Source organism: Castor canadensis, chromosome 9 (assembly GCF_047511655.1).
Source record: "Castor canadensis chromosome 9, mCasCan1.hap1v2, whole genome shotgun sequence".
Lineage (NCBI taxonomy): Eukaryota > Metazoa > Chordata > Mammalia > Rodentia > Castoridae > Castor > Castor canadensis.
Window position 1 is genome coordinate 135969160 of NC_133394.1, and position 23525 is coordinate 135992684.

Below are 23525 nucleotides of genomic sequence, written 5' to 3' on the forward strand. Positions count from 1 at the left end.
ACAGGTAGGATTAGTAGAAGCAAGATCTGAATACAGATTACACCTGAAGCGCAGTGGCTCCCACATCTGGCTGCCTCTCGCTGGCTAGTGGATAAAGTGGATTCAGGTGAATGAAAACAAGATGAGGTAGAGAATGTTGAGGGCTGTGAGAAAGGATGCCTGAGAAGAGACCAAGGAAAGAGCCAGTCATTCCGACTTGAGCCTGCAGAGGCCTGATGGAGGGCGGTGGCAGCCGGGAAGCCATTTTACTGCATTGTTTTGTAGCTTGTCCCTCAGGCACAGCCCAGCTGCAGCTGGGCCTCGTTTACAGGCTAAGTCGTCAGCCTGTAATTCATTCATAAACATTTATTTCTCTCTAAATCAGCGAATGGATGCATCTCTCAGTGTTGAGTGGGTGCCAAGCAGGGTACAGATCCACTGTGGGAGCTGGCGTGGGGAGGTTGGCAGGGGCCTGGAACAGTCTGGATTTTGGAATTGAGATTCCTGAACATTTGCTTCAGAGCCTTTTCCAAGGGGAAATCAGCATGGTCTGCCTGCGTCCTGGGGATAACCTCGGCCCAGGAGCCCGGCTTCATCCAGCTCAGAAGAGAGAGCGACTCGAGTGGAAGAACCCTTCACGGTGGAGGAAGAGGACAATGGCAGGAATCAGAAGAGCAGCTGACAGTTGTTGAGCACCTCTCATACTCAGAGGCGGGGCAAGTGTCACACAGAAGAACCACAGACTCTCTCAAGGGGCAGGGACCAAGGGCAGCGGGAAAGAGGACCTCTTCTGATGGTCCACGGTGGGTCCTTAAGATGTCCACACAGTTCAGGGCACACGGTGTACATGTGCTCCTGGGTCTCCCTGTGATGTGTAAAGACGGACAATACGACCTGGCATAAGTGTAAAATATGTGTAATAATATAAGCTCTCCTACCTCACTCCCACCTGGGGCACTGAGCAGAGGAGAGGCTAGAATCACTCCATTAAAAAAAAAATTGCTTCCCTCTTCTTCACGTTTCTCTCTTCCTTCTCTTGTTTTGTGTTTTTAATCACACACGTTAACACACGCACATACACACACGTGGATGGACTCCACATACATACATATATATGGCGTCTCCTAATTAAGCACTTGCTGAATGCACTTCCACTGTCTCTTATGTCACGTTTACAGCGCCCTCAATCCCATACTGCTCTGGTTTACTGGCAAGGATGCTGAGGCCCAGAGACGTCTAGCACATCCTCCAGGGTGCACAGCTTGCAGATTGGGGAGCCGGATGGGAGCGATAGGCAGCTGACTCCAGAGCCCGTGAACGGTCCTGCAGGAAGGCAGAGCTCTCACCAGATTTCCACGCCTATGACATTGACCTCCTCAGGCCTCTCTGCTCACTGCACTTGAGTTTCACACTTAACTAATGACCCAGCTATTACCAACTTGGGCCTCACTTCTAAAAATAAGTGTTTCCACCAGTGCTGCCTGCACTGTTAACAGCCCATGCACTGTGTACGTTGGACAGCGTGATTATTCATGCATTTATTGAGGCTTCAATGTTATCCAGTGTATAAAAGATGACTCCCTTATATGGCTGTCAGACCTCAATAAACATGTTTAATAATTAATTGGTGTTAAGCAAACATAATCGTGCAATTCTAAATTGAGTGTGCAGTGAAGCGCCTTGTGGCTATAGTGTGGTGGTGTTTTATTGCTTAAAGTTCAGGCTGCCAGTCTGCTTTTCACACATCAGGGAAAATACCCAGCTTTCAAAGTCTCAGCCCCAGCCTCCCGTGGCCTCCTGCCAAGAAGGTATGAGCTCTCTCATTCCAGACCATGGGATCTGAAAACGGTTGTATGTCTACTTTGGAATTCTGATGTCCTGAGCCAAGCGTTGTGTGATGGGAAAGATGTCTGCACACTTCTGCTTTCGGTTGGATGCACAGCTCTGCTGTAAACATGCACGCTGAGTCTGGGAATACTGAACTGTTGAGAAGATGGGGCAGGTTTCCTTGGAGCCTGTGGCCAGTGTTTTTATCAGTCAGTCAATCCTAGCTTTGTTTAATGTGTCTTCTGTTTAAAGTCACCCTATTTAATATAGATGGTTAATTCATTAACATCGAACTAATGAGTTCAACAGTCCTATAACTTCTGCCCAGAGGAAGCTTATTTAACACGAGTATTTTTTCTAGGAGACATGTCACAGCCTCTAGCCCTTAAGGACACTAGCCAGCATGTCAGCAGCCTATGTGCGGTCATCATGCAAGGGAATGCTTTGTGCACAGTTGGCGGGAATGTAAATTAGCACAGCCACTATGGAAAATGGTATGGAGGTATATCAAAAGGATGCCTGCATTTCTGTGCTCATCGCTGCACTATTCATAATAGCCAAGATACGGGATCAACCCAAGAGTCCATCAACGATGAACGAATAAAGAAGATGTGGTATATATATATATATATGCACAATGGACTACTACTTGGCCTTACAAAAGGATAAAGTTCTGTCATTTGTGCCAACATGGATGAATGTGGAAGACATTATATTGAGCAAAGTAAGCCAAGCACAGGAAGACAAGTAGTCATGATCTCGTCCAGAGGTGGAATCCAAGAAAGGTTCTCCAAGAAGTGGAGAAGGGACCAGTGGTCATCAGAGACCAGGGAGGCTGGAGGAGGATACTGGGAGGAAGCTGTGGAGCGGCGATGGGTCACGGCACAGAGTTAGACTAGGGGACTGTTCTGTTGCAAAGTAGGGTGACTATGGTTAGCAGTAATGTATATTTCAAAATAGAAGAATTTGAATATTTGCATGACAAATGATGAATGTTTAAGTGGTGGATATGCTAACCACCTTGATGTGACCATCACACACAGCACGTAGGTATCCTTAACAGCGTATCCTATCCCATCAGTTCTAATCAAACAGCAAAATCATCAAAAAAGGACAATGTGGCACTAGCTAGACCAAGCAGAGGCCACTCGTTTGCAGTCTGAGAGCTGAAATAGGAAGGCAGAGGTGGCCTGCCTACCTTGGCTGGGAATGGCTGTGTCAGGCACTCAAGTTTTTCACCACTCTGCACGTGTCCCATTGTGACCGCGACTGACCTCTAGTGTTAAATTTGGGATAAAATAAATTTTATTTCAGCCAGGAGCAAAAAGGAAGGACTCTGGCAGTGGGACACGATGAGTACCATGCGTACGTGAGAGCCTCCAGTGTCCGCCAGGCCCTGTGCGGTCAGTGCTGCCCACCGGTCACCAGGGGTGCAGTGGCTCATGGCACCCAGTGAATATCAAGAACTCAATTGCATAGTTTTCAGCTAAGAACCCAAACTTAATGTCATTAGAAAATGCTTTTGGCTTTTCTTTAGTTATCATTGCTTTGCAAGTTCATTGCTATTAGTTATTATTTCAGTTTAGTTAATATTCTACCTTGGTTCAACTGAACTTCCTATCTCTCACCTGCCCTGAAGTCCTTCAAAGACTTTGAAAATTAAGCCCTGGAGTCTCCTGAAAAATGATCTCTTAAGATGAGTGGACAAGGGTGCTCTGAGACCACCAGCTCTTCCTAGGCCTCTCATCTCATTCCCATTGTGGCCCTTCCTCAAAGGGTGAGAGCTACAGGTGGGGCTTGACTCCAGAGTGTGGAGAAGCTACAGTTCTGCAGGAATCCTTTGGAAATTTCCATTTGTGAAGGCTACAGTTTTCTTCCTAGGGATTTTAAAATATAAAGGTATACTATAGGCTGGGCACTGGTGGCTCATGCCTGTAATCCTAGCTACTCAGGAGGCAGAGATCGGGAGGATCACATTTCAAAGCCAGCCCCAGGCAAATAGTTCAAGAGACCATGTGTTGAAAACACCCAACACAAAACAAGGCTGGTACAGAGGCTCAAATGGTAGAGTGCCTGATTAGCAAGCACGATGCCCTGAGTTCAAACCCCAGTACTGCAAAAACAAAACAAGGTATACTATGAAATTCATGTGTACCAATTTTAAAAGTTAGAAAACCAGGAAAAGAACAGAAGCATGTACATGACTTCCTGAACGTGTATATTTGAGGTTTGGGTCTATTTGGTCTTTTATTCTTGTATGCATAAGCACAAGTTTGATCCTAGGGCATGGAAAATTTGTATCCTTTCTTCCCTTAACATAGCAGCAGGATGTCCCATGGACTCCTACAACCCCCCTTTGCAGGCACGTTGGCCCAGTGACTGGCTGTGTGGTGGCTGCCGTACCTTCAGCACTGTTTCTACTTTTAGGACTCTAATAAGAAAACAACCTACTGTTTCTGTTCTCAAGCCAGTCCATATCTGGATTTGTTCTTTGCCCAGATTGTCGGAATCTTGATAGCATCACCTAGTCGTTCAGAGCATGGGGCGCGCCCGTTCCAGCAAATCCTTACCTGCACTGGGCTGTCATGGTGACTCTGCTAAATTCCAGTGAGACCCAGAAGTTGTTTCTTCACTGTAGCAGTAGATCTGTCCACCTTCCAGCTCCAGGCCTGGATTCCCACCAGCCTCACACTGTGTGTGCACGTGTACCAATCACAAGGCAATTTTAATTGTCTTAAAACATCATAATATTGGGAAGCAATTTGTCTTGTGCTTTCTCCCAGTAGCAATCCTTCTTCCAGAAGTTTCTGTCTCATGTCCTTGAATTTTTTATGTCAGTTTTCTCATCATAGTCTCTCTCTCTCTCTCTTTCCCTCCCTCCCTTTTCCTACTAATGGCAAATGCAGCTGTTGAGGATGACAATTGCCAAGCAAAGGCTCGGGGATGAAGAGATGGGTGTGCGGCACTTTGCAGCCCATGAGCGGGAAGACCTGGTCCAGCAGCTGGAGCGGGCCAAGGAGCAGGTGATGGCTGGAGTCCTTGTGGGCGATGCGTTTACAAGGTTGGACTGGACACAACGTACAGTAGATACAGAGGATGGCCAGGCTCTGAGGTTTTCCCCCTTGGGTGTCTGGCTCCCAGCAGCCTGCTTCCCTCATTGTTCTGAGCCCAAGAAAATCTCCCTTGATATCTCCCAAGATAGACAGGGAGGGAACGAAATGTGACAAACTGGCCTTAATTTGCAAGTTTCCACTAAAATGCTGAGCGATGCTTCTCAGGCAAAATCTCGGTGGGTAGAGCCCTAGTTATGAAGCAGCCAGGAGAGCTGAGACTTCATTTCCTAAATCTTCTAATTGGTTGTGAAGAGCGGAACACGGTTCCTAGGTCTACAGTGGGTTGGAAAAGCTTGAATTTGTAAGACCGCAGGCAGTGCCCTCTCTGAGCCTGGGGCCCCAGGGCTCGGGGCTGGCTTCCCAGCTATGAAGGCATCTCCTGGCTTCCAGTGGGCCTCGAGTGTGTCTCTGGAGCATGCCGGAGGTACTCAGAGTTCTCTAAGGGTCAGCCAGCCAGTGCAGGCACTGAAGGAAGGCCGTGTCTGAGGACCACCTTGGTGAGGGTGTGCCTTTGACTTTCAGATCGAGTCTTTGGAGCATGACCTTCAGGCCTCCGTAGACGAGCTTCAGGATGTTAAGGAGGAGCGGACTTCCTACCAGGACAAAGTGGACAGGCTGAACCAGGAGCTCAACCATATCCTGGGCGGGCATGAGAACCGTATCATTGATGTGGATGCCCTGTGCATGGAGAATAGGCAAGTGACCAGGCCCACCATGCTTGGGGAAAGGCAGGTACCCTGGGCAGGGACAGGCTGGGACTTATTTGCAACCCTGTTTGCATTTGAGAAAATTGTCTTTCAAGTGTAAAGGAAGTCCGGACCCCAAATGATGCTGTGTCATGTACCTGTTGTAAGCGACAAGAGACACAGGACACCTCTCTTTCTCCCCACACCCTCCCTGCCTGGGCCAAAAGGGCGAGGAGCCAGTGAGAGCTGCTTGTTATTGCTGTCAAGGAGAGGGAAAAGAATAAGAAAATAAATTGAGAAATTCCCTTAGCTGTGTCTTTCCCCCCAGGCAGATTTTGTTGCGTGTATGTGTCTGACTTAATGTTCTGCCTGGTGTCGCCTCTGCCTGCTTTCCTTCCCCAAGGAATCATCTTAATGAGAATTATGTGAAAACTATGTAGCTACCCCGTTGGGGATCTCTGCGAGGGCTGTTTTAAAGTGGGTGTCTGTGATTTGGGCATGTTTGACCTTGATCGTATGCATTGAGGAAAAGGTCACAGAGTTGCACGTTTTCTTCCTGCTCCTTTCTGAAAGGAGAGGAAGGCACTGTGTGCAAAGTGGGGACTCTTCTGCCAGAGGTTTTCATGTTTTCTTCCTATAATTTAGTATTCTTTTCCAGATACCTTCAAGAGAGATTAAAACAACTCCATGAAGAGGTCAGCCTCCTGAAATCCAACATTGCTAAATACAAGGTACAAAGTCTTGACAATGCTGGTGATTCACCACCATACATCTAAATGTCGTCCTATTTTAATTCTCTTTTATGCGCCAAAGATATTTTAGTGCTTGCCTGTCCTCCCAGATCGAGCCCCAAAAGAGCCTTAACCAGGGTAGCCAGTAAAAACAAATCCCGTCACTGAACACTGCCACACCAGCTTTTTCCAGAGCCCTTTCTGTGGCTGTCACTGGATAAGGTGTCCTGAGACCTCCAAAATCTGCGCTTTCCTACCTTTTAGCCCCGGTCCATAGAAAATTCTGGCTCCTGTGCATTATCCCTGGTCAAAAGCTGTCTGTTTCAGTAATTCATGAGAAACTGGTTTCCAAGGAATAAGGAAACAGATTGCAAGATCACAATGCAAATACCAGTATTTGTGCCACACTCAAGGGACAAAATGTTTAAATCCTCCCCTCTGGTATGTAGTCTAATTCCAGCCCCATTCATTTGATAATATCTATTTCTGCAGATGTTAGTTGTGAATGTTGTAATTAGAAAACTCTCCTGGTTTCTCTGCTTTGGAGAGAGATTGATTTCTTTTCCGGAGGGAGAGGGTTTCAGCTGCCTAGATGCTTGGGAGAGCCAGCCCTTCGTCCTGGTTCTTGGCATTAGCTTTTGTTCTCAGAGCCCCCAGGTCATTCCATCCCACAGGCCACACACCCATTTACACTAATCTAAACATACACATGCAGCTTTTAACACAGAATTTTAAAAACCATGTGAGTGCATTCACTCACCATTTATTCTGTTCTCTGTGCCGAGACTGGCTATGTGCTACGTATCAGCTTGAACATGAGAGTCTGTTCTAAGAATGGTGCATAGGAGGCCACGACACCTTCTTAATCGTGCGTGCATGGCAGACATCACTAATCGATTGTGGCTGTCTGTCCAATCCAGGGGTCGAGTCCTTCCAGACACGCCCATTGGTACATGACCATAAACCTGTTCTCCATCGCACGTCTCCTCCAAAGGCCTGTCCTTCTCCAGTGATTTCACCTTAGACTGTGTTCTTATGTCAGCTTTGATTTAATTTAATGAACACACTTTGAGCGCCTTTGAAGGAAACTATAATTACTGTCATTCTACAATGCAGCAGAAAATTTTTGAAATTTTTGAAAAAATTTCTTTACTGTGTCAGTAAAAATCCTCAGGATTGAGAAGTACGTGTTTTAAGCCAGCATTTGGAGTCTATGGGGGCTCCTGTGCACAGGTGGGGGTGTGTGTCCTGTAACCAGCGTAACCAGGTATTTCCCATTGCTGGCTTCTCTGACAAAGGTCTTTATTTTCTCCCCATGCCACTGTAGAATGCCCTTGAGAGACGGAAAAACTCAAAGAACCAGGGCAAGTCCTGCAGCAGTGCTCTGACTGGAGTCCTGTCTGCAAAGCAAGGTAGGGTCTCGTCTCCAGGTAGGACTACTTATGAACGTGCAATGCTAGCGCTGTGGTCTCTGTCACACCCGTGCTGTGAGGTGTGTGGGTCAGGAAGAGAGGCGACCCTAAAAGAAGAGCTTCCCACACCTCCACCTGCATCAGGGTCACCTGAAGGCTAGTGACAGCACCGATCACCAGAACCACCCCAGAGTTCCTAGTTCAGGAACTGTGATGGGAACCTTGACACTCTGCATGACTCTGTGGTTTCCAGGTCGGGGACCCCACTTTGAGAACCACGGCAGTGACTTGACCCCCGAATGGGTAGATTCCCCTATGCTGTGTTCTTCTTTCAGGAATGTTTTTCCTTCCCTTGTCACCCACCTAACAGCTTCAAGATGGTCTCAGTCTCCTTGAGTTCTCCTTCTAGCCACTGTGGTCAGCATGGAAAGGCTGAAATCATTTTGCCACAGAGCATGGGCCTTTTTCAAAGATGCTTTCATTGATTGGAATTTTTTGCCTCCTTGTCGATTCCGGTGAAAAATAATGATCTTCCAGGAACAGTGCAGGGGAATAAATAGCAAAGCCCTTGCGCTGACACTTAATGTCTAGAAGTCAGTTCTAAACAGAAACCCGGAGTCACACATGCTCAGCTGGCCCACTTTTTGGTTGTTGGCAGCGCAGACCAGCAACTATTACGTGACAGACTTAATCAGAGCTGGAGTGGCTTTAAAAAAACAAGTGCTGAGTCTCCGGTGTACCTAACAACAAAGGCTCTTTTCCAAGCAACTTCTTTCTTTCCCAGTCAACCAGGAAAGAACATCCAGGATTGTTCTTACAAAGAAAACCACAGTACTCTAATAAACTGCGAAGAAGCCCGTGTGTGGTCAGCCCTGGGCACTGAATGTAGCAAACCAGCTTAGTTTGTGGACCCCTGGCCTGCCCCTGAGCTGCGAGTATGGAAAGGTCAATGTGACCCAGGCCTTCTAGAAAATCTGTAGGAGAAACTTATCACCAATGGTGTATTGGTATTGGTAACCCACATTCAGCAATCTATGACAGCCCCTATGAAAAACTAAGCTGACCCCCTACCTCCCGAAACTAGCAAGAAATGGACATATGCCAAGATTTTGCTACAGCAAAATTTTTCATCTATTAGTTCTAAAAAAAAAAAAACTATGTAAATATCCAGCAGTAGTCAAGAAAGTTATTATATATCTATCTCTGGACCATTAAAGCTGCCATTAAATGTTTTTATGTTTTAGGGGATACTTGTGATGTGGAATATTGTCAAGTAAAAAAAAGTAAGGCTTTTCTCCATTTTTGAAGAAAAAGATATTGTATGAATTTGTAAATTTATAATAGTCACATAGGAAGTGGCATTGAAAGATAGATAGTAACAGACTGACACTGTTTCTGGATTCTAAGAGTACCATGGTTGTTGGCTTTTCTGTGTTGCCTGTGGGTTTAACTACCCTTTCTAAAAACATGACTTATTTTAAGAAGGGTGGGATGAATCGGTGCACTCACAAACTCCAGGCCAGACTTAAGAATGGACCGCTCTGAGTCAGAAAGGACCTGTGTACAGGAGCGTCTGGATGGCTGTAGCGTAGAGAACTGAAGAAACAGACGTTCCACGGTTTGATCAGGCCCATGCTGTAGAAGTGGCTGGTGGCTTCTAAGAGCAATTTTTGTCTTTATTTTTTCAGTACTGGGGTTTGAACTCAGAACCTCATGCTTGCTAGGCAGGCCCTCTACCACTTAAGCCACACTCCCCATGCTTTTTTTGCTTCAGTTAGTTTTTAGATAGGATCCTCCTACTTATGCCTTCCTTGTTGCTAGAATCACAGGTGTGTACCACCATACTCACCTGGTCTATTGAGGTCGGATTTTTGCCTAGGGACAGCCTTTAGCCTGTGCCCTCCCAATTTCTGCCTTCTGAGTAACTGAGATTGCAGGGGTGAGCCAATGTGCCTAGCCCTAATTTAAGCCATTTTGAGCCCAGCCACACATAAATGAAGGAGCAGAGTTTTAGCAGCATCATGTACAAAAAGTCAGAGATTTCAGCAGACAGTATTCTCGTGTTTATCAATGGTGTTTTGCCAAAGATGTAAATTAAATTTTACATGCAAATGAAATTAACAGAAGTATGATCTTTTGCATAAAAAATGCAATGGTCCTACTATGTGCTAAGGTAATGATACCATACCTGGAATATTTATACATTTATAGGTAAAAAGGAATCAGAAGTTATTTAAATACATATAAAAGTGAGCACATTTCCTATCAGAGCCCCTCCCCAGATTACTGGAGACTCGTCAACAGACACTCATCCAGGCTGGGTGTGCACAGCCATGGGCTGCCTTGTCTGCATTTCCATCCTGCTCTTATACTGACCTGTGTGCATGGCTTGGCTTTGTTTTGAACTTGGCCTTGACTGTGACTTGACAGGTTGTGGAGTAACCAGCATCTGGGAATGACCAGTCTGTGTGTAATGAATTCTTTCCCAACTCAGACCTTTGCGGGTTGCTATGTAATTCTTTGCCTTATCTTTGTACCATTTATGCTTCTATTTACTTCATAGGTCAATTTTAAAGTGACTATTTTTGCTTGGCTTTCTCCTGATTTTGTTATGCCATTTATTCTCCTTTCTATAATACTTTCAAATTAATACAAAGCTACTAAAACACACCCACAAAATCTTTCACTCCTTGTCCTGCCACCTGCCAGGGGTGTCACACTGTGGGAAGTTAATATAAAGGAGTCATTGTCTTGGCATGGCAGTGTGAGCTTTAGTCAGGGTTTTTAATCCATCTGCACCTTGCTGTCCTGTCCATGAAAGAGAAGTAAATAATATGTCCCAGGGAGGTTCGCTTTATTTTTTTTTCCAATTTGAAGTCTCAATGAATTAGTATAAGGTGTTTTAACATACCAGGGAAATACAAATAATATTCTCTTTAAAAGTTGTAATGGCAGCTGGGCACGGTGGTAGCATTTCTGTAATCCCAGCTATTTGGGAGATGGATGACTGAGGATCGCCATCCATGGCTGGCACAGGCAAAAGCATAAGACCTTATCTAAAAACCAAACTCAAAGCAAAAGAGCTAGGACTGAGGTCAAGTGGTAGAGTAGGAGGTCCTGAGTTTAATCCCCAGTATCACCAAGGAAAAGAAAATTTCAGATGACAGTTTGTGCAGCTCAGTGCATGCATGGCCTTGTGATCAATCCCTAGCACCACAGGAAAAAACAGAGAGAGAGAGAGAATGGGAGAGAGAAAGAAAGAGGAAAAAAGGAAGAAACTGCAGCTAAAAGTCCATTAGGACTTCTTTCTTTCTATTTTACCTATTTTTATCCTCCTCTGACACTTGAGTTAGGCTTCAATTCAATACAGCAGCATTTCAAAGCTGGGCCCCTCCCATCATCCAGGCAGAATTGACCCTTGTTGATCTGCACCTTCGTTCCAGAACTTGCACTGAGCTGTCAATTCTGTGTGTACCTAGTCCAGGATCTGCTGTCCGAGGACCACGGGTGCAGCCTCCCCGCCACCCCGCAGTCCATCTCTGACCTGAAGTCCCTGGCAACTGCCCTGCTGGAAACGATCCATGAGAAAAACATGGTCATTCAGCACCAGCGACAAACCAACAAGTAGGTGGCCGGCTCCTGGGGTGAGGGTGGGATGTGGGAGACAGACTGGTGGGGTTCCCGCAGGGGAGTAGCAGAAGGTGGAGCTTTTCTCAGGAGAAGGGAACTCCTGAAAGTCCAGAAGAAAACCTTTGTAGCAAGGACAGCTAGGCATCTGGCCGGCCACAGGAATCAAGGAAGGCGCGGACACTGATTGTCACCCACCTGGTGCCTCTTCTGAGCTGTGCACGGAGGTATCCATATTTCGCAGTGGTTGCCATTGCCAGATCCCCATCTGGGGAAGAGCTGCCTCAGCACCACACCAACCTTACAGCCTGACAGTGAGGGGTCTGAACAGCAGGAATGACCCAGGACCAACTTTTAGAGGCAGCTGGGCCTAGCACAGAGTCTCATGTTGTTCTTCCAAATAAGCAATAAAAAATTAAGAAGAGTGTGAGAGGAAGCAGTAAATAAAACAGAATGTCTTTTCTGGGTTTTATGTTATATAAAATCAAGCCAGTGAAAGGAGGCGACAGAGAATGGTAAATAAATTAAGCAATAAGTATTACATACATTAGCCCATTTTCTGTTACTATAATTGAATACCTGAGTCTGAGTAATTTGTAAATAAAAAATAGAAATATACTTCTTGCAGTATGGGCAGCTGGCAAGTCTGAGAGCATGGCCCCGCGTCAGGTGAGTCTTCTTGCTGCCTGGTGACATGGCATGGGCTTCACGTGGTAAGACACAGCGAGTGTGCCAGCTTGGAGTTCCTTCTTATAAAGCCACTAATGCCATGGTGAGGGCCCCACCCTCATGGTCTCACCTCATCCTACTCACCTCCCACAGGCCCCACTTCCAAATGTCATTAGCATGGACTTGGGGATTTTGTTTCTAACACTGAGGGCTGGGGGAGTGGCTCAAGGAGGAGAGCCCCTGCCTAGCAAGATTGAAGGCCTGAGCTCAAATCCCAGCACCTCAAGGGAAAAAAAGGCATTTCCCTTATGGGAACTTTGGGGACACGTTCAGATGACAGAAGGGCCAGTTTTGTGGCATGCAGCCTATGCTGAGAAAGGCCTGGCACTTGATCTAAAGCGTTTCTGTTGCCATTTTGAAATTCACAATTTTTTACAAGAGAGACTCACAGTTTTATGTCACACAGAGCCCTGCAAATCACGTAGCCAGTCCTGCTCACCAGACCCACACCTGGGACCAGAATGAAAGTGCAGAAAAACCAAGCAGGGGCCAAAATGCTAGGCTTTGAGCCAGAAGATGAGGGACCAGAGAATTGTCGGGCTGGCAAAGACAGGGACACACCGGCAGAGGCCATGGAAAATGAATGAAAGTAGTGTGAAAGCAAAATAGAAAATGGAGAAGACATTGCAGGGCAGAGCGCACAAGAGATGAAGATGTATGTGGAAGAAAGCCCCAGCAGCTGAGGGAGGATGGGCAGTCTCCCTGAGACAAGGGTGATTTATGAATGGAGAAGTTTGCAACACTCTTCAAAATAAAACAGCACAGTGCTGAGCTGAGCTACTTCCCAGGAACTGGGGGTCCTGCACGTCTAAGACCCCTGCAGGGCACAGGGAGCCTGCTCTGATCCAGGCTCCTTGGAACTGCCCCAGGTCTTCTTAGCCAGTGACCTCAACTCCCCCCCACCAGGAGAACAGGAGCCACTTATGCTGAGCTCCTCCACCTGCTGCCCCCGAGACCCATGTCTTCCCACCCTCTGCACCTCCCATCTGCAAGAAACACCGGCCCATCACTTTGGGGTCAACCCCTCTCCTCTGCGTGGGCTTTACTCCCATGGGACCTCCTTTCTCAACTTCTTTACCTTCCTCCTGTGGCTTCTGCCCCTTCACCCTGAACCCCAAAGCCTTTCCTCCACGTGCCACCTTCCCAACCATTTCAATCACCTGGAATCCTTATAAAGAAGACCCTGTGTATTCCCTTAGTGGCCACCCTGTTGATATGTGTCCTGGAAGGTTGCCTGTGGTGAAGTTCCTTGGGAAGGACATCTGATTAGAAATGCAGATTCAAGGTCGCAGGTGCAGTGGCTCATTTCTATAATCTCAGCCACTCGGAAAGCAGAGATTGGGAGAATTGCTGTTTGAGACCAGCCTGGGCAAAAAGTTAGTGAGACCACAGCAAGCTAAGTGTAGCGATGTGTGCCAGGAGGCCGAATAGGATGACTGTAGTCTGAGACTGACCCCAGACCCTATCCTAATAAATAAAACTAAAAAGCTCTGGGATGTGGTTCAAGTAACAGAGTGCCTGCCTAGCAAGCACAAGGCTCTGAGTTCAAATCCCAGTCTCTCTCTCACACACACACACACACACACACACACACACACGAAAGGAGAGAAGGGAAGGAGGAAAGAGAGAGGGAGAGAGAGAGGAAGGAAGGGAGGGAGGGAGGAAGTGAGGAAAGGAGGAAAGGAGGAAGGGAATTGCAGATTCAGAGTGCTTGTTGGAGGGGAGCCCAGGCTTCTGGATTTTGGTACGCCCAGGAGAGTCCTTTGCTACCATGAAAGACCTTTCCTTTCATTTTCCCCTTCCGTGTCTGGCCACCAGTGAGCAGATCACCGACCCCACCTTTGAGTCTCTCCTCTGTAATTCCAAATCTCCATCTTGGAACCCACTGAACTTCCTCCCTGTTCCTCGTCCCCACCCCAAGCCTATATGACCTCTTACCTCTGTCTCCTGCCCCTCTTACCTCCTCCCCAGGCCTCGTGCCTTGTCCTGTCTCTGCCTCCTCTTCTCCAAAGTCTCTTCTTAGATTTCTTGTCCTGCTGCTCCATCAAGAGCAGCACCCCCATTTTCAATGCTAGGTAACATTTTCTCTTATATTCTTTCAGCTATATGAACCTAGAGCCTGGGACATCCATTCTTTACCTTAAAATACCTTAAAATGTTTGTGCTTTTGACCAAGGAGGTATACTTCTAGAAGTATACGCAGGGTCATTCACTATGATTCATTTATAAGAGGGGGAAAAACAGAAACAACCCAAATGTCTGTTAATTGTCAAATGATCAGAATTGTCACTCCATCTGTGACATGGAGTGTCATGCAAGCATTTAAGGCATGACTTAAAGAATCTGTGAGGGGTTCTGCCTTCCATCCTCACACCAGGCCTGATAGCATTCCATGTCACTCACGTCTGAGCTGCCCAGGCCAGAGGGTTTCACTCTTGTCTCCTGCTGATAAGACAGTGCTGGCCACGTGAGCACATATGACAAGTGGAGTGGCCGGCTGATTGATCATCTTCTAACCCTCTGCTTCTGTTGTCTAGACATCTGAGGGGTCACATGGTGGCTGTCCTGCATCCATTGCTTCAGCACACCTTTCCTGAGTGCTTGCTGTGAGCCCTCGAGTGTCTCTTCCCTGCGGACCTCACCTCCATCCTCAGACTTCAGCCCCACCTCCTGCCCAGGAGCAGGTGGTACCTCACTCAGGCAGCTCCACACACACCTGGCTACCGCAGTGCTGGGCACCATCTCCTGCCAGCAGCATCGGCCTCCACAGGCTGCCAGGCTGCCACTCCTCTGCAGAGAGCTCCAGCTTTTTTCTGCACACTGATTTCCCATGGTGCCTCACCATACCCACTGCTGACACACACTCTCCCCAGATGCAAAGCTCGTCCTCCCTTCGTGGAGAGAGACTGATGTTTTCATGTAGCCATGTTTATTTTTGTTTTAAGGCACCATTGCATGTTTAGCTCTTTTGAAAGTAATTTTTAAACCGCTCCATGGTTAAATAACAATGGATCTCTAAACTCTTAGCTACCCAAATTCTTCCTCCCTGGAAGAATCTCCCATTATTTCTTCTGAATCCTTCAAAAAGAAGCACATAGAAGCAGATGCATATTTTATGGGTATAATGCTCAAATACTTACGTACATTACTTAAACAAATCATAGCGGCTTTCATGACAGAAAAAGCTTGGTTTTTAAAAAAATTTTCTTTGTTCCTCTGTACCTTGCCTTTCCCCCAGTAACAGTAGGTCTTGGTGATTGCCTCATCTCAGTATGTAAGGTTCCTAATTAGTGCCATTTTTAATACTTGAAGGTCTTAAGCCTCATGCTTTCAGTAAATGTTTTATTTGGGGACTCATAAAGAAATTAATTATACTGCAAACTAATTACACTAAGAATAGAATGTTATCTTGGTCTACGTGCTACAACCTCTCAAGATTTAGTCTTTGTAACTGAAATGATGGAATAGCTTTGTTTTGCTGGATCAGTGAGATAGGAATGAAGGTATCTTCATGGACTATGCCTCACCCCCCTTTGGTTTTCCACTGGCTCACAGCTGCCCCCTTCCCAGGGAGAGTTCAATGGGTGCCATCTTGAAGAAGGATGAGTAACCTAGGACTGTCCATTTTGAGTGACATCAGTGAATAGGCAATTAGCTTGCATCTTCTTGCCAAGACTTGGCAGTTGTGTGACTGTCAATAAAGAAGGGTCAAGGTTAGATCTCGAATCCCACCCCCAATAATGTCACTGTCATCAGAAGCCATGCTGCAAAGTCCATCTGGGGGCCTGGAGCCTTGAGGAGTCTTCTAGATTACTAGGTGGATGGGTGTATGCTGAAATCTCTCTTCTCTTAAACAACCATAACTACATAAAACCTCTCCACCCTACCAAAAAACAAAATCAGAACTTCAGGTCTCAGGCTCTGTCCTGGCTGTCCCTCTGTCCTTCCTGCTTCTCTCCCTCAGGAGCCATCCAGTTTCTCCTTTCTCACAGTCTGCTTTCCTCTTGGCCCTGTCACTTGGACTCTTGAGTGTCATCCCTGCCACAGTCCTAAAATGTCTAAAGAGCAAGGGCCTCTTCTGCACTTCTGTCTGTGTGACTACTTCCTGAAAGTCCACACTGACACCCTTTCCCTAGAGCTCTCCCTGCTGGCTCCACACTGCCTGACTGTCTTCCTCCTTCTTGCAGCCCCCATCTCTGGCTTCATAGCTGTGCTGCCAAGTGGCTCCCTAGCCACTTACTCAGATCTTTGCCTTCCCTGTGATCTGGAAGTCTACACATGTGTCCACGATGCTTCATGATGCTTCAAGCCCCCACCTACCACTTCACAGCCTATTCCTTTGGCTTCCCTGTCCCCCATCCCTGGCTTGCTTAAGCCACTTTGTCACCCATCTGGAGGAAATTCTCCCAACCGGGCCTTCTGCTTACATGACTTCAAGGTGCCACTTCCTGCTTAGAAACAGTCCATAGCTCCTTATTGCCCACGTATGCGATCTCAACAGGGCCACAGGACCTTGACCAGCGGGTCCCCACTAGTCTCTGGACTTCCCTTCTACCATAACTCAATTCTGCCCTAGGGTCTCACTGAAGTGTATTTCAGGTGCAGTCTTTGTCTGGCCCCAACAGCTTCCCAGCTGTGTAGAGCTGGGAGATGAGTTGATCTCCCTGTGTCTCAGGTCCCTCAGCTACAAATGAGGGCTCCTGGTCAGGGTTTGCAAAGGACCAGGGAGTCTGTGCAGAGCTTTGAGCCGTAACACCTGGCACAGATCAACCAGGGCCAGCCGAGATTACACTTCCATAACGCTGTGCGTGGGTTTGTGTCTACGCGTCTGTCATCTCCCAGCAGCCTTGTAGAGGACAGGGTCCTCTTTTCTTGCTGTAGGCCATTGAATGGGTCAAGCAAATCAATTGTACTCCTGTGTCTCCTCTGCATCCTGAGTTATGTCAGACACTGAGGCTGGGGTAGCCTCTGCTCTTCCAGGCTGCCTTGTATCAGGGTCAGTGGCCCCTGCCCCTCGGCTGAACAGGGGGTCCCCCAGGTCATTCAAAGCATCTTGGAAGTCTCCTATGGCTGGCTCCATATTTCCCTGTGAACAGTTTGTAAAGCGTACTTGCTGTGGCTTGTTTAAAGTGCCGCTGGGAGAGTGGGTTTGGGGTATATGCCTCAGAGGCAAATGGAGGCCTACTTACAAATCCAGACTGCTTCCTACCCTGGGGTTTTGGTCAAGGTAACTAACTTCCTTTAGCCACCTTGGATTCCTAATGAGAAGAGTAGAGTGTGGTGGGTGAGATTGCTTTGAGATGAACTGTGTGTCCCTGGGCCAGTTGCTGAATCTGTCTGTTCCTTAGTGCCAGCAGGCATAAAGGAAGATAGCAATACACACCACGGGGTTTTTGTGGTTACGTGAGATAACGCAGGATAGGCAGGTGTTCAGCGTGGTCTATGCCTTGTACTAAGGACTCAGGAAAGCTTAGTTGCTGTTAGTTTGTGGTGGTGCTTTCACATTGCTGTCTAAGGTGTTATTGTCACTGTTCCTATACCATAACTTCTGCTGGGTCCTTTCATTACCTCTGCTCACACCAGATGCTGGTGAGTGGCAGATTATAGCCAGCAGCTAGCGCTGACATTGGGCTGCTCCCCAGGGATTGCTGGAGACAGTAGCAAATTCCTTTCTTTTCTGGGAGAAATGGCTGTGTTACCCAGGAATACCAGCAAAAATGTAACCAAACTTCTCCAAAGAGCCTGGCAACCTGGCATCCCTCAGCATCTTCCATGGAGCCAGGCTTTATCTTTTGTTTCCAAGAGGCAGCCACAAACCCACAATCTGATCTGATCTTGTTAAGAACCAGGCATCAGTCAAGCACCCCTGTGATTGCATCGCAAGCCCATCAGCTGTGAAAAGGGAGCTCAGATCAGAGGGGCTGACAAAATATTGCAAGCCAGATTAGTGAGAACAGTGTCTACGGAAGCAAAATAGACCCAAGAAATGGAGTGGAAATTGAAGGTAATTGATAAAGACTATGCAGAAGTTTAAGACTCAAGTCAAAGAAAAGGAACGTTCCGAGCACCTCGGAGAAGAAAGTCACGAATAGTAACGCCAGAGTTTTCTGTGAATTCAAAGGGAATATTAATGAAAAGGCTGCAGGTGAACTCAGGTAAAGTAAGGAGAGCTCCAGAGCTTCCCATATGTGCTGTTCTATACATATGCATGTCTCTGCACGTATGTGGGTGGATGTAGTTATCTCTGGAATATAAAGAGAAGCAGGAGAAGAATTCCAGTGTTCTGATTTACCCTGCTGAAAAGAATGGAAACTGCTATTAAGGTGATTTCCACATTGTTTTAGCACAGCAGTACTGAGAACCTCCTCGGTTCTCAATTTCCACACCAATGGGAAGTGATTGAGGTTTTAAATGACTATCAGAATATCTCCCAACTATATTTAATTCTGTGTAGAGTGGAAGAGGGGCATGGGTACCCACATTTATGTCTACCTGTGCCTGGAGACAAAGTTTCAAGTAACAGTGTGGTCTTTGCCAGAGCACCTTCCAGAACTGCTGTATCCTAGTGAGTTAAAATGGCCATCTTGGAAAGCACGATAATTGGTCAACTGATTCTGAATGTACTAAAATCTCTTTGGAATGCCTGTTTTCATTCTTTCTGTAGACAATTTAAAATTCTGGAAAAGAAAAGCATTTATTGAATCAAATTTTTACTGACTATATATTTACTGAAAACCTACCGTGTACCAGGCAGCATGCTCCCAAGGCAGGCTGCAGACTTGAGTAAGATGTGATTGGGTCTAAGAAGCAGATTTTATTATTTTTATTGGCTCAGAAGAAACATTACCAGCATGTTCACCCATCTTACTAATTAGACTCAGTTGTTTCCAAAAATCAGAGCCACTTCCAAAGAAGCAAGCCAAGATGCTGCAAAAGGTAGTTAAAATTGTGGTGTTTAGTAAGAAGCATTCTCAGACAGAAATCCCAGGAGATGGTTTGGACAGTGGAGGACAACTGTTTCGCTTCCTACAGGCATCACCCTGTACAAGAGGACCCACTTGAATGGTGTTTCAATATGTATGTTGAGTGTAATATACATATGTATACTATGTAATGTACGTTTATACACATATGTAATCACGTTACTTTCTGCTTCCATAAGTGATTTCAATAGGTTATTTACACACACACACACACACACACACACACACACACACACACACTCCATTTTTAGCATACATCTTAAATCTCAAAACTTTTCCTACTAGGGCATGTGGGTTTCCCAACAGCCACCTCAGCCATGGTTGCTGACAGTGACTCATTACTCTGTTGTCCTCTTGTGCCCATTTTCTAGAATCCTAGGGAGTCGGGTGGCTGAGCTGGAGAAAAAATTACGAACTCTGGAAGTTTCTGGTTTGTGGAGTCTTCCAGGTAAGTAGAACTTCCTGAAACTGGTTTTTGTTTGTTTGTTTGTTTTTTAAAGGAAACATGAACATCATTTACAAAGAATATCCTTTTTATTTTTTTTAATGTCTTTTTATTTTGAGACCATTGCTGAGAAATCTACAAGTGTTTTAAACTAGAAACCATCATGGGGGGATGTAGAAAATAGAAGAGATATTCAAGTTCTGTGGGTACTGAAGTTTTTCTAACCTGAATTCTGAAATCGCCGTTGTGTACATCTGATTATATATTTTTAACCTCTGCAAATGTAGTGAATTGTTTCATTTTTCATCTGTAGGTATCTTAGAAAGATTTGTCCAATGTAATCACTACTCCTGAAACGAATGTGAGAATATACAAAGATTTGTTCAATTTAATCATTGGTCCTAAAAATGAATGTTAAGATCTTACAAAGATTTGTGCAATTTAATCATCAGTGCTAAAATTGAATGTAAAAACGCACAAAGATTTGTTCCATTTAATCATCGGCACTAAAAATGGAGAGCCAACAATTTCTCTAACTCAAATGGTGCTTCACAGCCACCCTCTCCTGCCTTCCCCATCCCCTTTGCCTGTGGATGGAAAACAAAAATTTCCTGAGGAGATATTTTCCCCACATTTGTGCATGGGAGGAAACTCTGATTCTTTACTTTAATTAACTATATTTATCCTAGCAAAATGCCCCTTTCAGGAAGCCCCCATCAACTAGCCCCCTTCGTTTTTCCGCCATTTAGAAACTTATATTTATCACTTGCTACCACCTCCTCCTTCCCTGGAAGGAGCATCCTTTGGGTATTTTTAGTCACTTACCCTTTCTGTGCAAGGCAGTCTCCTCTGCCCTTGACTCGTGTGGGCTGCTTCCCTGTAATGGATGAGAAATGAGAATTGCCACAGGGAGGTGGACAGCATCAAGTTTTCTTAAATGTAAATCTGAGCAGCTGCCTTAGGTTGCCTGGAAGTGTGTTTCAGAAGTTGGAATTTTTAGCAAGATGCCTTGAACTTGAAGTCAAAAGACCTAACAGAACTAATTAGTGGCAAGTGCCGTCCTGGGGATCTGAACGCTCCATTCTGCACAGGGCCTTTTGATGCTATTCCAACCCCATCTTCTGTGAAGGCCTTTCTTTTATGGCACTGAATTTGTCATTTATTTGTGCTGTCTGCCATCTCTGTGTATGTACCGAAGTTCTGATTTTTTTTTCTCCCAAAATGACTTATTGAATTTTTCACTGTCTCAGTTCTATAATTTACACAAAGTGATGGAAGTTGAATAAGTGAGCAAATGTTGATTTTTTTCTATGTCTGGTGTTTGGTCCAGGTGATACTTCAAATGCTAACTATGCAATAATGACTGTTTCTTTCCTTCTTTTTGCTTCCTGAAGGCCTGAGCTACAATGTCTCAGTAGGATTTGGGAGTATGTTCTTTTTGAAATATCTGTTTTTATGACTAATAGCAGTAGAGCTTCATCCCATCCCTGCATGGAAGTATAGGGAAATCCATCATTCATGTTTCCTTGAACTTTTCTGACTAGAATAGCCGATTGAAAGGGAGAATTCAGTTAGTACAGAGCAAGCATTAAAGAGTAAAATTAGCCTTGAGGGACCCGCCTGAGTTTTATGTGATGACTGTCGTCCAGTCGCTGGCCTCCACATAGATATGAGGCGGGAGGACAGGAGAAAGAAAGTGGCAGTCCCCAGCTCTGAGACGGTGTACGTAAAAGCAGCAGGTTTGCCTGTGTGGTGAGGAGTTGATGACGCATCGTGTTCTGATGCTTTCGGTGCCTGATGAAAGGAAGGGGTGGAGGCGCCTCGTCCCATGTAAATCAGGCCAGTCCCTCTGTCTGCTCATGATTTTGTGACTCCATGTAGCCTACTGAATTGTGAAGGAAGAGGCAAGATGTTATTTTCCTTGCCCACTTCCCCTTCCACTTCCTTCCTCCTCATCCTCTCTCCAAGGAGGAGCCAAATCACAGCAAAGGTCACAGAGTCCCTGTGGGCCTGGAAAATTGCTACCTCTGTCCTTTTTGCCAGCACCTTGAAAAGACAGTGATTTCTCCAATAAGACAACCCGTCAAATGGGTTGATGTTATTTGGAGCATGGCCTTTGTTCACTGCTCTACCAGGCTTTCTGGACCTGCCCCTCACGCCCTCCGTGGATCTGCCATCCAGCTAGGGAAGCAGGATGTGTCAACATCGAGCAGGGAGAGAAAAATTTTAAATGATACATGGCTCAGCGTGAGTGTGGGAGGGGGCGATGGAAAGAGTCACCCAGTGCTCCTCCTGGAAGGAGAGTTGAGAGCAACAAGTTCAAGGTGGCAAATACTTGGTATCCATTGTCCAGCACCCATCCTCTTGCCAGTGGCAGACATGACTACTCTATCACTTCCTTCCTCCTTATGATTCCAAATGTGGCCCTCAGAGCCATCTTCCACATTGACCTCCCACCTCCTGCTCATCCCAATTCCTGATCTAGTCTGATCACCTCAATTTTAGATGAGGAAATGGATGGAGGAAAGCAGATGGCACTTAAGGCCACAGAGCTGGCATTAGACTCAAGTGCTTAGATTCCCCTGCCAGCATTCTACCATAGCTGTGACTAGAGTTCCAGGAGGAAAGGAGTGGGGACAACCAGGGCAGTGGAGACCCATGCTCAAAGCAAGGTGGCTGACAGAGGAGGACTTCCAAAGCCAGAATGACCTCTTCTGAGACTCTGGTGGGCTGTGGTAGGAAACCCCCCTGCCTTCCTGTAGGCAGAATCACATGCTGTGATTTTTCTTTGACTCTCCTCTCCTCACTCCTTGGCCAACACGTTAAAGCTTTTGACATTGTTTAGTAGACTTGGGGCCCAGCTGTGATCTTGCTGAGAAGTAGACACATTCACAAATGTCACGGAGAAAAATCATATGTATAGCAAAGCCTATTCCAAATGGTTTGACCTATCTCTGACAGGTGTCAAAGGTCCCATGGACCACGTCCCTCAGCACGGACTGACCTCCTTCCTTCCCTCAGCCCTTGTCCTGTCCTGCTTCTGCAGGTGGTTCTGAGAGAGTGGTATTCCAGATGTGCTCATGCTCTAAAAAGAAATGTGGAAAGCTAGGAAAAAATCTGGCTTTAAGCTTTGCACTTTCACTCCCTTTCCACTTCAGCATCAGCCTGAGGAGGAAGGTATGAGGTTTGAGGGTCTCTGGTACATTTTAGAGAAGAGGGTGAGAGCTTTTGTGCAGTGAAGTATCTGGTGTTTGCAGAAACTCAAACACCACACGTGGCCATCTGCATTAGTGATAGCTCTATTCTAGCCTGTGGGTTCCCTCCCCCACTCTCCACCCTCTAGACCTAAGAACCCAAGTGAGAGTACAAGCTGTCAGACCATCAGATGAGAGCTCAATATAGTCAACGTAGAGGGACTTTGAACTTGTAGAGAAGCAGTAGAACTAAGAGCCTTCTAGGAAAGGTTTGGGATTCCTGCAAACATTCAGCAGGAGTGACTGGATCTTGGCATTGTACCTTAAAACCAGATGATCTCTAGGGAAGAGTCCGGGAGGCACTCACCTTCTGCACACCCACAGTGATGGGTCTGGGTGACGGCTGGTTTCCCTCCTCTACCTGCTCACCGCTCAGGGGATCGCAGATGTTTAATATTGTGTTTTTGTGGAATGTGGGATGACCCTATGCTTGGGTGGGGCCAATGAGACATTGCCCACAAAGAATACCTGTGAGGAGACCGGGAATCATAAGCTGCTGCCCCTGCCCACACTTCCCCTTCTTTGTTCACCAAGACAGAGGGTTTGGCAAGGCTGGTTGCCACACAGAAGCAGAGCATTTCCCTGCCTTGTGACCGTCATCCTATCAAAGTGACCAGATGGAATTAAGTCAGATATAGTGCATATGACAGTCACCACTAAAAGGAGACATTTCTGAGTGCTGACGAAACACCCAGGCCCTTTGTGTGGTCAGTTCACTTCATCTTCACAACCATCCAAT

At 46.3% G+C, this 23525-nt stretch overlaps 1 protein-coding gene across 3 annotated transcripts in view; it reads left to right on the forward strand.

The window, feature by feature from the left end:
* Positions 1–23525, forward strand: part of Ccdc149 (coiled-coil domain containing 149) — an 87842-nt gene that overhangs the window by 52961 nt on the left and 11356 nt on the right. For 2 of the 3 annotated variants that reach the window (XM_074042519.1, XM_074042518.1), the window contains exons 5-11: positions 4713–4829; positions 5442–5614; positions 6264–6336; positions 7664–7748; positions 11228–11372; positions 19459–19535; positions 20927–20959. In XM_074042519.1, the coding sequence (XP_073898620.1) occupies positions 4713–4829; positions 5442–5614; positions 6264–6336; positions 7664–7748; positions 11228–11372; positions 19459–19535; positions 20927–20959 (703 nt within the window). The remainder of the gene's footprint in view (positions 1–4712; positions 4830–5441; positions 5615–6263; positions 6337–7663; positions 7749–11227; positions 11373–19458; positions 19536–20926; positions 20960–23525) is intronic. The other variant, XM_074042521.1, reaches the window with a different exon arrangement.